The sequence below is a fragment of the Rhinolophus ferrumequinum genome, chromosome 15 (assembly GCF_004115265.2).
Source record: "Rhinolophus ferrumequinum isolate MPI-CBG mRhiFer1 chromosome 15, mRhiFer1_v1.p, whole genome shotgun sequence".
NCBI lineage: Eukaryota > Metazoa > Chordata > Mammalia > Chiroptera > Rhinolophidae > Rhinolophus > Rhinolophus ferrumequinum.
The window spans coordinates 1464055-1479570 of record NC_046298.1 but is presented as its reverse complement, the minus strand read 5'-3'; the positions used below and the strand labels follow the sequence as shown (position 1 = coordinate 1479570).

The window sequence follows — 15516 nt, the reverse complement described above, 5'->3', positions numbered from 1 at the left end:
CAGACAAGAGACATTCTGGAAGTTTCCCAGAATAAGGGGAAAAGGAAAGAAACCATGGAAACATTACCCCCCTTGGAAGCAGCTTTCCCACTGTTTAAAAGGCAGGATGGAACCAGATAGCGATCAATTTCCTTTTTATCAAAGGACAAAGAAGTTAGGCAATGCTTACACATGAGCACTTGCATAGGACAGAAAGTGTTACATGTTATAAATCACCAACATAAACATCCATCGTGACAATGTCAGCGTGTAGAGGTTACATGAGTGATTCAAAATCAAAATCAAGTGGGTTGGTAATACATGAGCTAACACGGGGTACTGGTGATGACGTCCCATTCCGCCTTTCCCCTTCCTTCCTCCTCGTGTTTCTTTCTATGTTTCCAAGTGAACGGCCAGAGGAGAGCAGTCTATGAAATAGAACGCGTATTTGCCCAAATGCCATCTTTCGAAGCTTTTCTATGATGCACCCACACGAGCGCAGTAGAAACTTCATGTGTAACCAGCGTATTTTAATTGGTGGCACGTCCTTTGCTTTTCCGTCCCCGTCCGTCTGTATGAGCCGCCTTGGCCCCGGGAACATGGACGGGCCGATGAAAGCACCGTCCTCTCCTGCACTCGTGACTGCCGTCGCTGCCCTCCTCCCAGCAGGTGTCCCAGGATGTGCGGTTCCTGCACCAGCCCGTCATCCTGAACACCTGCGGCTGGCAGGAGGCTGCGGGGAGCCAGGGCATTGGCGTGTCCCCTGAACCCCAGCCAACTCCATGTGGCGCTGAGGGGAGGCCCCAGCAACCCTTGGATCCCAGAGGCTGCCCACGCAGGCTCTTGCTGCCCACCCGGAGAGGCTGAAACGCTCTCCTGGGCTGACTGGGACCCGGCCCCTGGGCATGGGCAGTGTGTCTTTTTGGGCACAATGTCCGGGATTCGGTCAGTGCCGCTCAGAAAGGGCGTTGTGTCAGCCAGGGTCTCGAGAGAAACAGAATGAGGAACGGGCTCATGTGAGTGCGAGGCTGAGGATCCCATAGTCTGTGCGACGAGCTGGGGACCCCGGACGGCAATGGCCGCCTGGTCCCAGCCTGAGGCCAAAGGCCTCAGAAGCAGGAGGGCCGATGGCGTAAGTCCCCTCTGAGACTGAGTCCCAGCCCCAGCACACGCAGGCAGAGAGAGGTCCCCACTCCGCGTGCTGTCCTACCCAGGCCTTCAGTGCCCTGGACGAGCCCACTGACCATGGGAAGCCATCTGTTCTGCTCAGTGTGCCACTCAGACCACAGCCTCAGGGAGGAGGCGGGGCCGACAGGAGGGGGGTGCGCGTTCCCACCTCAGCCCCAGATGGGTGCAGCAGCCGCGCCTTGGCTGTGGGACTCCAGCTGGGTTTCTTCAGCTGCCCACCTGTGTGTTAGGCTTCTCAGGAGGCAGCGGTTGTCTCGGGAATGGCTGTTGTGGAGACACGGGAAGAGCAGCCTCGCACGTGAAGACGTGGAGACGCGGGAGCTCAGGGACTCACAGAAGGGAGGTCTCCGAAGGTCTCCTCTTGGACAGTGCCAGGGGCTCACTGATCGGGTCGGGACGTGCTGCGGGTGCTGATCCGGCCCTGACTCGGGGACCCCTTCATGAGAATGGCTTTGCACACAGCCGCCGGCCGACGGTGGTTTTCCAGGGGTCTCGGGGTGGTCCGAGGGGCGTGCTCAGCACTGCCCCACTTCTGGGTGCATGCCTGCACGATGCACCCTGGGTGCTGGCCGAGTGGGACACAAGGGGTGCCCTCCCCGGCTCTCACCTGCGTTCCTGTCACCAGGTGCCAGGTCTCTGTCCTGATAGGACCAAAGAGACTGTGGAAGCAAGAGGACTTCTCTCCTGTACCCCCAAGGGCTTTGTGTACAGCGGGGGCCAGAAGGGGCTCCTGGGAGCTATCTTGCTTCCCGACTTCCAGCCCACGGGGTACCATGACAGCAGTGACACCAGTGACGGTAGCTGTGCGCTGACGTGGGTGGGCACCATGCATGGAGGGAGTCGCCCAGTGTCCCCGCAGCACCTCAGTGACCACGTGCCAGGCAGCCCGGTCGCAGGGGAGGGGCCTGAGGCTCTGAGCCTTGGTGTCACCTGCTGAAGCTGCCCGGCCTTGAGATGAGTCCTACTCCATCTCTGCCTCATTCGGAATCCCGTTCTTTTAACCACGGCGCTGTATTGATGTTTTTTCTTTTCTGGGTGAATTGTTGGCTTGTTTTAGGGAATTAATGCAGCATTTCTTTGACAGTGTGTGTCCACACAGTAACCAGCAGGAGGAAAGGAAGTGACTTGTGCCCACAAGGTGTGTTGACGCAGCCTCCCAGCGATTTCGAAGGGAAGTACTGTGCACCTGCCTCCTCCTCTCCCTCCAACTCACATGGGCCTGCGGCCAGGCCTCCTTGACCCCGCGGGCCTCAGTTTCCCCACCAGCACAGTGAGGTCAGGAAGCTGGCGAGGCAGGGAGATGGCCTCTGTGCCATGTGGTGGCACCCTGCCGGGCAGCATCGTGACCTAATAGACTCGTCAGAGGGCTGCCTGGGCACCGCAGGGTGAACAAGTGTGGGGGAGGGGAAGGCCCTTGCCCAGGTGCCGGCGTGCACGCCCCTTACCTTTGATGCTCCTGTGCCTCCTCCCCAGGTAAGGTGACCAGGTTGTCTTCAGTCACAAAAGCACAGGATACGTCTGCAAACAGGGTTGGTTAAAGTGGGAGCTCTGCCGTCTCCTTTCCCAAAAGGAGAGCGTGTGGTGTGCTCCTCAGTGGGGTAAACCACCTGAGTAATTATGGAAAAGGGGACAAAAAGATCCAGTGGCCCAAAAGGAGATTTTTTTTTTTTTTTTTTGCTCTTTTTGTGTTGAGGTAAAGTTCCATCATTTACGTATTTCTGTGATGAAGGAAAAGCCCACTTTATTCCTCCAAAGTCTCCCTTCCTTGCTCATCCTGCCTTAACGACATCCCAAACTTTTGTTGGAAATAATTGATTGAGTTTAAATTTCCTTCAAAGTTTAACAGGTAATGTTACAGTATAAATTTCCTACCAAACACTAAGTAGGGAAATATCCATTAGTGAAATTAACTACAGCTTCTAGGTAGCTAACAATGTGCGGTTTACAGTTGGGCATGGCTGATGAGCACTGCAGTGGGTGATATTTCATTATACAAATTAATGCTCACATTTTAATGGGAAAGTCACATAATGAATCTTGGCTTCAGTGACAGCAATTAGAGACACAGATTGTCCCCTTCTGGACAAGGCACTGTTTAGCAATAAGCAGCTGTGTGAAAAGTCTTCAGGTTTACAACATATATATGCTTTGGGGGAATTACTGTACAATTTATATTAATGGACTGATGCTTCACTGCAGAGGCACCGCCATATTTATCTCTCCTGGTATTAACGAAGTGAAGAGGTGCAGGAAGACTAAATAAATACCAAACAGGGGAGGCAAATACGGAAAACGTTCGGTTACTCAATTTAAGTGGAAACACTTTCGGAGAGTTAGCAAAACAAACAAAGAAACAACAACAACGTTAGAAACATGAGCCATTTCTTAAAAGCTTCGTAAAGGGGTTTCCGAAGGGATTGTGGGAACCCACCTGCTGTTTTTGGAGAGGCGCTGCTGGGAACTTGCCCTGAATAGCCCTAAAATGACTCCCCAGAACGAGAGGGTTCCCTTGGCTTATCAAGTACAAAGTGGGGCCTGAGTTATGAAAGCCATGATTGTGTAAAAATAGGTATAGAACGAATGAAACCACTTGGTCAGGTATTGCTAGAAATTTCTGATGTGGTTACTTGGAGACGTTAACCAATGCTGTTCCAAGGTTGAAGGTACATCTTATACCCACATGAGGGGCAGCTGGTCACGGTGAGGTAGTTTCAGTCATTTCATTAGTCCATTGCAATGATGAGCCAATGATTTTTTATTTTATGATGCCTTTTCCAGTAAAACTCTCTCTTCTAGAAAAACATTGTTTGGGTCCACATCTTATTCCATCCAAAGGTTGTGAGAGGTTTCCCCAGAGAAGCCCACCACATCCTGCACTGCTCCCTTCGGTGGGGGAGTGGCTCAATACTGGCCGTCCTCTCCCCAGACACAAGGTCCAGAGGGATTGGCCGGTCCAGACCAGTTTGCAGAATAGCATCTCGTGGCCCTCGTAGTGTTTGAAAAGTCTGGGTGGTGCCAATAGTTAAAGACTGAGACTTTGCACATAAAAATCGGGTGTGTGGCTTTTCCTGGAGAGTCAGTGGTCTTCGTGCCCACTGCCAGTTAGGCTTTGTGGTGGTCGCCCTGTGGGAGAGGAGTTTGGCCCCCAGCCCGCTGCTGCCCACGGGCCTGTGGACTGCCTGGTTCTGAAGGCCTGCGAGTGCGTGGCTCCCACAACAGGCAGCCACAAAGACAGAGAGTCCCAAACATCACAGAGGTGACCGGAGGGCTCAGGACCCCTTGGAAAGCGTGAGGCAGCCTGAGTGACCACCCAGTAGGTTTGGACTCATTACGCCCTAAGTGGCCAATCCGTCAACTGGACAGAGCTGCTGGCAGGGTCTGGGGTTGCCAGCCCCGAGGCTGCACAGGCAACGCCTTTCTGTGTCTTGGGCAGAGGCCACTGGGTGGCACGGGGCTAGCCACCCACGGACGCACTCCTGGGCAGAAACTGGGCTCGTTAGAGCCAGCCCAGTGTCAGTTTGCAGCATGTGTCCAGATGAGGGGCGCTGACCGTGACGCAGTGCTCAGCGCAGGTGGACTCACATTTGTCTGTCGGCCAAATTGAAGAGCAGAACGTGACTGCACATCAGAGCTGCTAACTGTGCCCACAGGCTCTCCCCGCCCAGTCTCAGCCCGTGGTGAGAAGGTGGCATCCTGAGCACCTGACATGTGCCCTTGGGGGAAAGACTGTTGATGTGTCCAGTGGAAATGAGGCCCTTGAGCTGCCTGGGATTCTCCAGGGGGCATGCTCACCCCAGATGGTTCATCCCTGAGTTTGCCGGCCAGCCACACACCCCGGAGGGGCCCGTGCCACATGTCCCGGCACTGCCCAGTACCCCTCACAGAGATGAAGCCAGGGGAGGTGAGCAAGGCTTCCAGGCAGAGGGCAGGAGTGGTTCTTGAAATCACGAGGGATTATAAAGAAAATAATGTCAGGGTTTGGGTTTGTTTGTTAAAACACAAACCCAAAGCGGGTGGGTTTATCCTGTGGGGCTTCACTCTGCAGCATTTACCTGGGGAACTGGGGTGGTAGGGAACAGCAACCCAAACAAAGCCTGTGGGACACACATGGGGAGGTGGACAGCAGAGGCCCCTTGGTGGTGTGCGTGCAGGACCGAGGTGGGGGCGGGACAGCTTGCTGGCCTCTGTGTGGACCCTGTGCAGTCACATTGCCCTTGGAACCTCACTGAGGAGCCCCTAGTTTCTCGGGGCTGGGACCCTTGGAGACTCAAACGCTAAGGACGGAGTGTATCCTGCTTATTGCTCAGCTGTGGCCTGTCCTCTGCAAGCTGTGGCTGTCTGACCTTCACAAGGGCGGTGGGCTGAATGGAGGTGCTCTCCTGCACTGTGCATGTGTACACGCACATGTGTACATGTGTGCATGCATGTATGCTGGTGAGCATGATGTACAGCAAGTGTGTGCATCTGTGCATGGCTGTGTGTGCGTGTGGTGTGTTTGATGTGTGGTGAGTGTGTGTCTGTGTGTGTGTGCAATGTGTGTACCTGTGCATGCATGTGTGGTATATGTGTGATGTATGAAGTATATGTGCATGTGCGTGGGTGTGAATGTGTAATACATGGTGCATGTGTGATCTGTGCGTGTGTGTGTGTGTGAGCAGATGTGATGTATGGTATGAGTGTGTATGGATGTGTGTCTGCGTGTGTGTGTGTGAGCAGGTGTGATGTATGGTGTGAGTGTGTATGGATGTGTGTCTGCGTGTGTGTGCGTGTGCAGGTGTGATGTATGGTGTGAGTGTGTATGGATGTGTGTCTGTGCGTGTGTGTGCGTGTGTATGATGTATAGTGTGTGTGAGTGTGTGAATGCCACTTGCTTTAATAACCACGTGACATGTCTCCTCTGAAAGCCACAAGGGCGGAATCTTGTCTCTTTGCTGCTTCAGTCAATTCCTCTCCCAACTTGGGAGAGATATGAGGTGTACGTTTATCCATCAGTTCATTCAATCAGGAAACATGTGTGAATGAATTTGCGCTTTTCTGGTGTGTGGGGTGTACACGTATACACACATGCATCTGGGTTTTAGAGCTGACCTGAGGCCTCAGAGAGCACATGCACCATCCTCTCACCGCACAGGTCCCAAGATGGGACGCATGTGCCCAGGGATCTCTGGCCCCATTTCAGACTCCCCAAGCACCTCTTGGGGTCCAGCGGTCCAGACACCCTTCCCTGCTAAGCCACCCAGTCTCTACCTAAAAGGCCGCTTCCCAGAGAGGCTCTGAGCAGGGGATCTCCATCGAACTTCATGGAGGCCATGTGGGGCCTTTGAGAGCCCCAGTGCCCAGTCTGAACCCTGGGGAAATCAGCAGAATTTCTGGAGAGAGAGCTGGGGCGGGAGGAGCTCTAGATTTTGGCACTTTTGTGAAGCTCCCTGAGCAGTTCCACTTTGGTTTCACAAAGTGTGACCTTCCCACTGTCGGCATCACAGTCACTATGGATGCTGGTGGAAACTACGCACTGTGGCCCCCACCCCAGACCTAGGGATCAGGACAGGTGCCGACAGTCCTCTGGGGACTCCAGTGCACAGCACCCTGTGAGAACCACTGCCCCAGTGTGCATTTCAAATGCACGTCCCTGGAAATCTGCCCAGCCTCCGTGCATCGTGCACCCCCACCCCACCCAGGCCTGCAGGCAAGGCCACACTCTCCCTCCGTGGCTCCTGCTGGTGAATGCCCAGGCGTTGTCCACAAGCCCTGATTTGATTGATGATTGAGATGCACTTAACCATTTCCAGTGCGTTCCCGAGATGCAGCCCGAGTCTCACTCAGTACCTGCGCCCCCCCCCCCCCCCCGCGGGTTCCCATGGACCCAGAGCCAGGGTGCAGAGCCTCATCAGGCTCTCCTGTCACACGGCCCAACACTACAACGTCAGTCTCCCACAGGCCACCAGGCTCCCAGTTCAGCCAGAGGGGCCCCGTCCACAACAGCTGTCCTACTTAGGGTGCTCCGGCCTCCAGTGCGATGGCCACGCACAGGATTGAGTGCGAGACGTGAGAAACAGTGCCTGGAGCCGTGTGCACCTTTACGTCAAGGGGAGAGCTTCCGCCTTGAAGAAAATAGGTCCATGCACTGGTTAGCCAGAGCTGACCGTGAGCTTTCCACTGAGATAAGTAGATGCCAGGTAGGCCCCCTTCCCAGACCTAAAGGCCATCTCTGAGCTGTGCAGAGGGGGCCTGCAGCTGCTCTCGTGTGGCCACCCTGCTGATGAGACCGGCGTGCAATCTGCAGGTGACGTGGGGTCCCCTGCTCAGGACCTGGGCTGCTGGTCCTCTGGGTTACTGAGTCCAGCAGCCCCGGCCCCCCGTCAAATGCCCTCCGCCTGGAGGATGGGAGGTTGGCTGAGACCAGGCCCAGGGAAGTGTGTTCAGAATTCCCCACTCACCAGTGATCTGCTCTTGCTTTTCACGCTGGCCTGTTTCACAATAGGAGAGAGGAAGGGGTGGTGATGCTGAGCTTCCTCGGAGAAGTAATTGTGCTTATTGACAGGGCGCTATTGTGAGCAAGCTAGCAGGGACTGTCACAGTCCCATTCCCTCCAGAGAGCTTTCCATTCCAAAGTCTGGAAAAGACCCTGGATTGCTAACACATTCTTGGAAAATACTGAAAGCCACATTTGTTTAGCCTCCTCTCTTCCTCCAGCCCACACGTGGGCTCATATAAGTTGTAGGTGCTGGCGTCTTTTCTGTGGTGTGAAGAACAATAGAAGTCGGGTGTAGAATTTAAATAAATATTTAATTCAGGAAAATGGTCTTATATGTTTTAAAACACTCTTTAATGCTATTTTTATTCTCTGGAAAGCGCTTATTACAGGTAAATTACACATTTCACTGCCGGAGCGTTAGGTTTGCCGTTAGTACAAATTTAAGGCACTACAAAGACCAGTAGATAATGTTAATTTCAAATACAGAAACTAAGTATATTTTGTACCTTTTTATTACTCATTTTCTTTTAAGTTTTATTGACTACTTTTTATCTTAACTATATGTCTTTACATGCTGCAATCATAAGGCACTGTAATGGTATTAATATTTTATAGAATCGGTATTTATAGTTCTTTATTTAGAAACAATGCAGTAGGTCTGCAGATAGCTGAGCCCGTCTGGAATGGTGCCCTCCAAATAATGATAAATTACTCGTGCAGTATGCCATTTGCTAATTATATCCATGATTTACTGCAGAGCAAGACTTAAATCATTCATTTCAGTCTTGCGTAACAGTGCCATAAAATTTTTAGGTTTAAAAATGGTTTCCATGTGTATAATTTAAACAAATTTTAGAGCTATTGTACACACAAAATATCGCAACCACCCATTTGTTACATACTTTGTCTTTTTAAACTTCTACTTTTAATGATCACTGTGGTTGAAATTATTATGCTTAATTTTCATAATCATAGCTTTTAAATCTACAGCCGTTTTCACATGTTAGATAAAGAAAAAGATAGCTAATTGTGTGTAGATCGTATGTCATTCCTGAATAGTCCCAAATGGTACAAAATCATTAAAAAAGCTTAAGAGTACGAATTATTCTTCTATTAAAAAACAGTTGTTCCCTAACTAATTATTGGTTTGAGCTGCTTTGTTTCCAAGAACAAATGTTGATCCTTGTAGCCTTGCTCAGCACACCACAGTGACATAAACACACTTTTCTCTCCTCTCTCGAAAACTTGCAGGTGAGAAGCCCTACAAGTGTCCCCACTGTGATTATGCCGGCACCCAGTCTGCATCCTTAAAGTACCACCTGGAGCGGCATCACCGGGAGCGACAGAATGGAGCCGGGCCCCTGGCCGGACAGCCCCCAGGCCAAGACCCCAGGGACGAGCTGCCCAGCAAAGCTGCTTTGTTTATCAGGCCAGACATCCTGAGGGGCACTTTTAAGGGTCTCTCCGGAATCGACTTCCGCGCTGGCCCTGCCTCTCAGCAGTGGACGTCAGGGGTGCTCTCGTCCGGTGACCACCCCGGGCAGGCTGCTGGTGTGTCTTCTGAGGCCCCTTCAGACACGCTGAAAGGCTCCGACCTTCCTTCCAAAAGTACCCACTTCTCTGAAATTGGAAGAGCCTATCAAAGTATTGCGAGCAACGGTGTGACTTTCCAAGGGTCCTTGCAAGCCTTCATGGACAGCTTTGTCCTAGGCTCCTTGAAGAAGGAGAAGGAGAAGAAGGACAAAGCCCTGGCCGAACCTGCCTCCACGAAGGCCCACGGGGCAGACAGTGGTGAGGCCAAGGGCAGCGGGAAGGCGTCCCTGAGGCGGTCGGAGAAGTCCCAGTATGAGCCCCTGGACCTGTCTGTGCGACCCGATGCCGCCTCCCTCCCGGGCTCCCAGGTGACGGTGCAGGACAGCGTCGCGTGGCACGGCTGCCTGTTTTGTGCTTTCACGACGTCATCTATGGAGCTGATGGCCCTTCATCTCCAGGCCAACCACCTGGGCAAAGCCAAACGCAAGGACAGTGCTCTGGGGGTGGCCGTCACCTGCCGAGAGCAAGCCCGGGAGGCGAGCAAAGCGGCCGTGCTGCCCTCGGCGCTGTCCAGCAAGGAGACGGCCCTCGCCAACTTGATCGGGCCTCTGGACTCTGCTTCCGAGAAGATGGCCCAAGCACAAGTCAAAGAGACGCTGGGGGAGCAGAAGAGTGGCCCGTGGCCCGGCCACGTGGACCCCGCCATTTGTAACTTCCCGACACACTTCTACAAGCAGTTTGGCGTCTACCCAGGTGCCGTGGGCTCGGGGGCCTCCAGTTCCGGCCCCAACAAGGGGCCTGATGGGAAGGCCCACCCGGAGGATGACGCGCCCATCCTGGTCCCCGACACCGCACACCAGGACACTGCCGATGACCTCTCCGACATCGCCTCCTCGGAGGACATGGGCTCCACCACGGGGGAGAACAATGATGAAGAGGAGGTCGAAACGGAGCCGGACATGGTGAGCAAGCCGCAGGCCGCCCTCAGCAAGGACGGCGGCAGCGACGGTGGGGAAGGCCTGCTGCCCGCGGGCACCTCCCAGCCCGTCCAGGGACTGGTGGCACCTTTCCCCCAGGCATCCGAGAAGCAGTGGCACGGCCCGGGCCTCCTTGCAGCGCAGGACCCCTCGGCTGGCCTGGAGAAGCCGGTGAACATGCTGTCGGTCCTCAGGGCCTACGGTTCTGACGGCTTAGCCGCCTTTAACGGACTTGCAGGTGGGACAGCAAATGCTGGATGTGTCAAGAGGCCAGACTTGTGTGGTGAGTTCTAGAATCCTCTTCCTTCAGTGCATTTCCCAAACACGAGTGCTGAGTGTGCATTTCTAAAAGCGGGTTAGACTTCCCCAGGAGCAGATTTTGAACTAAACATAAAAGGGCCCCGACAATGCAGCGTAGACAATCGTGCGGGTCGGTTTCGCTGGACGTTGCAGAGCTCGTGCTTGGGGTCCCATCTGCTTTGTAATGACCTGACACCCCTGCCCGGAAGGCATGGGAGGCGGGAGTGCCGTCTCACGGTGTGAACGACTCCTGGTTTTAATCTATATCTTGAATGGGGGAAATACTTAAAAACAAAAGGTAAAAGAGACATGGTAACTTGCAAACTTCTCAGTATTTTCAGCTTATGCATAAGAGGCCTGATACCCGCTTACTGCTTTGCTGAGCCAATCTGCTTTCTTAAACCGTACACTGACTTAGAGGGTAACTCACCCTGACCACACATAGAAATAAAGTGACAGCCTCTCCAAACAGGGAGATGGTGTGGGGTGTTTCTGACTCGCCTGTAGACAGACCAAATGTCAGTGACCGTGACTCTGGCTTTCTGTGATAGCCTTGTGTCCATCCGTCTCTTCACCTGTCTGTCTGCTGCTCTGACGAGACATGTGCGTGGTGCCGTGCCGGTTGGGGAGTGGTATCCTGTGTGTCTCGGATCCATGCCTGCCTCCTCTCATGGGCAAACTGGTACTTCTCTACCTCGTTAATGCGGTTACCCCCCGTCCCCCAGTAATTCCCAATCTCAAGACATTATAATACATGTGAAGCCTAGAGTTGGATCGAATGAATATTGGTGGGCAGGGGGCATCACCGGCCCTGCCTTGGCTCTCAGTTACTCCGACCGGACAGCATCCTTCCCCCGAGAAGCTCAGTACGTCCCCAGCCCCAAACACCCTCACTGCAGAAAAGCGACCGCGGGTGTAGCCACGGTCACGACGGTGCCCCTGAGCCCCTTAGACCTGTGGATCGATTCCTGGGACTTCAATGCACTGGTGGGGGGAAGGGAGTGTTTCTCAACCTCTGAATCCTGACGTCCTTTTAGCACCCAGGAGGGTCAGGAAGCTGGACTTGTTTCATAATTTAAATTGATATATTTCTTTCCCTCTCTTCTTCCTTAATTCACTAAGAACTAGATCAAGCAGTCAGAAATATTTTTTGAATTGTCAAAAATCACTAAATGGATTTCTGGCAGCTCAAAAAAATATTGACAGTTCCTTATGCTGAGTGATTCACAAAGCCCCGCTGACTGGTACCCCCAGTTCTATTTTTAGCCCATACAGTCCATTAGTTTCGAAGCTGTTAGAAACAATATTTAAAGGAAAAAAGGGTTTTATATCAGTCCATATTTTTTTTCCCTTTTCTTCTAGGGGAGTGACGGTTAAGTCTTTTTTTTTTTTTTTTTTTTATTGTTTTATGTTTGTGATTGGGGTGGTTTCTTTTTTATTGTTCTTTGCAGGTTTTTTTTTTTTTTTTTAAGTCTATTTTCAGTTCTTTCAAATACGTAAGCAGGACCCTCGTTCCTGCCAGGAACCCGGGCATCAGCAGGGATGAAAAGTCGGCATGCGCATAAGTTCTTATTATTGAGAGGAGCTCCTATTACCCCCATGAATTTTCCCATCGTCCCATGTCTTCCCATTATCAGTGCTGAAGGAGGGCTGCCCGCCTCTGAGGAGATTCACGCAACGGTGTCCCTTGTCGCCCAGTGAGTGTTGGGACCAGCACCAGGGAGCCTGCTTTGTCTGGAGCCTCTTCCCTGGGAGCTGCAGCTCGTAGGCACGTCTCACCCCTCCCCTAATAGCAGCTCACTCCCCACCTCCCACCCACACCCACATTTCCTGGGTACGTGCAAAGAGCTTTGCTTAGTCAACCTTTTAGCCACTGGGTGACACACGCTGGGAGTGAGTTGTGGCCCTTCTCCAAAAAGGGGATGAAGACCCTCAGGCCAGCCGGGCAGAAAGCATCCTGCTGGCTCCCCAGCAGAGGGTCCACGTCACACTGCTGGACCTCATACTCGGCAAGCTGCCCGGGGTAACTGTGGCCAGAAATGGCCTGTGTTTAGTGACTCCCAAGTTCTGGTTCATTTGCCTGTGTCTTCACACCCTCTTGCTTCAGCTGCGAAGCCAGCAGGAAGGGCCTTTTTGGGCTGTGTGTTTGCTTGGGGTGGGGTGCAGGCACTGTTCTTTTGCTCCAAGACGGGCCTGACCCTGACCAGCTCCCACTCCCCCAATCAATACCCTCTTCCTATTTTCCTGGTGGCCGCTGTGGTGCCCCAGGACCCAGGAGGGCCAGGCACGGTCGTCCTCCCTAGGATGCTATCTGGAAGTCTTCAATCCAGTGGGCTACCAACAGGGCATTTGGGGACGTTTTTCACTTTCTTTGTAGAATTTCAAGAAGCACAAATGAGAGTTGAAAACTTGAACGCCCCATTGGCTGCCTTTGCAGGGGAGAATCTATGGCCAGCAGGAGCCGCTGCTCCTCATGTTTGTTCCGCCAGCTCCGCTCCACTCAGAGCCGATGTGGCCAGCCAGCTCGAGGCCGGCTCTGCTCTCAACACTAGGCTTTGCCAAACCAAAGAATTAGTCCAGAATTTCTCATCCCAGGAAAGTGTGGGGTCTGATTTCGTTGTAAACCCTGTCTCCACTCTGACGGCCGAGACACAGGCTGGGAGGAGATGCTAGTGTCCGGCTGTGTCTGTTCTTGTGCAGTGTGAACGTGTTTGAAGAAGCATCGGTACAAAGCTCATTCCAATCATGTAGACACCCCACAGAGCTCAGCAGCCCCGCTGACACATGCTGGTGACGGGAAAGGTGGCTTTGCACCCTCTGTCTGTGGGTGACACACATACAGTCGGCTCTACTCCCGGCTCTTCCCTAATTCTGCCTGGCTGCTTCCTGACCTATAGCTCTGGCCTTCATTCCTTAGTGTCACAGACGCACCTGGGCAGTGTGTGCTGCTCACTCCCAGCTGGTGCACTAACCCTGGTGCACACGAGAGAGACAACCAAGAGACGGGCAGCCAGTCACTGGGGCAGGAGTGGGCAGAGCATGTGCCACGCTGAGAGCCGGAGCGTGGGTTTTCAAAAAGGCCTTCCGCAGAGAGCAGGGTGTTAGCCTGTCAGGTGCTTCCCCACGGCCTGGGGGGAGCTTGTGCCTCCGGGAGTGCGTCAGGTCCCACTAGGGCGTGACCTCATCATGTGAAATCCTGCTCCAATCAGAGCTCTCATTTCTTGAGGTGACTCCAGGTGTGGCCCACATGTCTTAGTTCTGTTGAAGAACATGATGTACAAGGCCACTCTTGTGCCATTGGGAAATGTGGATGTGTCCTCAGTTTTGTCGGAAGGTGTTTGACCTTGGTTGTGTAATGGGGCAGGAGCCACATGAAGGTAGAGGGCGCCAAAAAAATGTATAGACATTTTAAGAAAGGAAGAAAACGGTATTAAAATTGTAATACTCAACATATACCGATAACAAAAGATGAATATGAGGCACGTTTGACTTCTGCAATGACAAGAGGTGCTCAAAGTGGTTCCCATCAGTGTCCAGACACTTCTGATGACAGCGAACTGCTGCTTGAGCATAGATAACATCTCTTGAAATGCGTATACATTTTTTGACACCGCCTGTATTTCGTTAGGGGGCAAGGGGAGACCAGAGAGCGTTTATCTCCACTGACAAGACAGAGCAGACAAACCCTTGTCCAGTCCGAGAAACCCAATGAACTGTTGGGTCAGCCAGTAGCTTGGAGATCCAAGAGAGCAGCGCAGGCCCGGGCTTCAGACAGGGGGGCCCACAGCACAGTGGGGCTGGCCACACGCCGGGTCACAAAGCTTGTTTCCCCCAGAGGCTGTGGGTTTGGACAGTGACCAGATCACCCTTGCTCCCTGCCTCTCAGACTGAAGGCAGATGGCTGGGACCAGCATGTGCTGCGTGTTGCAGGCAGAGTCTGCTCTGTGCCCCTTGGTGAGCCCGGGGGAAGGCTGATGGCGGGAATTAAAGGCAGACGAAGGGAAACGCCGTGAGAAGAGCATGCCTCCCGCGCCCCGCCTTTGACCTCTGGTCAGGAGCCACGGTTCAGGGAAGCCAGGCTGAGCCAGGAGAGTCTGAGACTGTCTACCCCGGGCACGAGGGCCTGGTACAGTGCCTGTCAGATGAGCGACCCGCCAGGAGTCAGAGGAAGTGAGCGAGAAGGCAGGGCCAGTCACAGCAATAGCCCCAGTGTTCCCAACGTATTATTCTCAGGTTATTGGGAAGCTGGCCTCCCAGCCCCGAGTCTCGGCATCACTCTTAGCACTGAGGGAGCTGGGACACCCCTTTCCAAAAAAGAGAAAAAAAGATAGGGTCCATTCACCCTCTTTCCGACTGGGTTCTAAAATGTATAATGAAATGAGCCTGGACAACCAAGCTGAACTCTCTTCAACGTGACTTCTGTCCCCCAAAGCCTCGTATGTCCTGCAGAGGCAGTCTGAAAAGGTTCACCGTTTTCCCAGCCATACAGTCTAAAGCAGGGGTTTCCTGAGAAGGCCAGACAGTAACCCCTGAGGCTCGCAGGCCCTAAGGTCTCTGCTGCAACCCCCGGCTGAGGACACAAACAGGCCCGGCTGTGTCCCAGTAAACTGCTTATGAAAACAGGCTTGGGGCTCGAGTCGGCCGTGGAGTAACGGGCTCCTCCTCTAAGTGTCGAGACGGATGCATTGCTGTGTCTGTCCCTCGAGAACATGCAGAAACCTGTGCGCCCTAACCCCACTGGCCAGTGAGACGAGGCAGGGAGGACCCTGGTCAGCAGCTGCAGGGCTCTGTCTACTGCCATTTAATGCCAACGTCAGAGGTGTGACAGACACCCCAGACCGAGAGGACTTGTGCTGCCAGATGGCCTGGGCACCTGTTTCTGGAGGCCCCATCTCTGCCTGTGCATTAAAGACTTCCAGGACAGGCCCCTCCCGTGACTCATGGTGCTTCCAGAACCACCCCACTGTGGCCAAGGTGGGCAGAGGACAAAGGCTCAAGGCCAGCTTGCTCTGGAAAGACTCAGTTTCCTCACTGATGGGCAGAGCGTGAGGATGGAAAGGGCAG

The 15516-nt window shown here is 53.3% G+C and overlaps 1 protein-coding gene across 8 annotated transcripts in view; it reads left to right on the top strand.

The window, feature by feature from the left end:
- Nucleotides 1-15516, top strand: part of ZNF536 (zinc finger protein 536) — a 378875-nt gene that overhangs the window by 243338 nt on the left and 120021 nt on the right. For 5 of the 8 annotated variants that reach the window (XM_033128581.1, XM_033128582.1, XM_033128583.1 and 2 more), the window contains 2 exons: nucleotides 2252-2338; nucleotides 8894-10435. In XM_033128581.1, the coding sequence (XP_032984472.1) occupies nucleotides 2252-2338; nucleotides 8894-10435 (1629 nt within the window). Of the gene's footprint in view, nucleotides 1-2251; nucleotides 2339-8893; nucleotides 11135-15516 lie in introns of all 8 variants that reach the window. The other 3 variants (XR_004425151.1, XM_033128585.1, XM_033128586.1) reach the window with 3 other exon arrangements.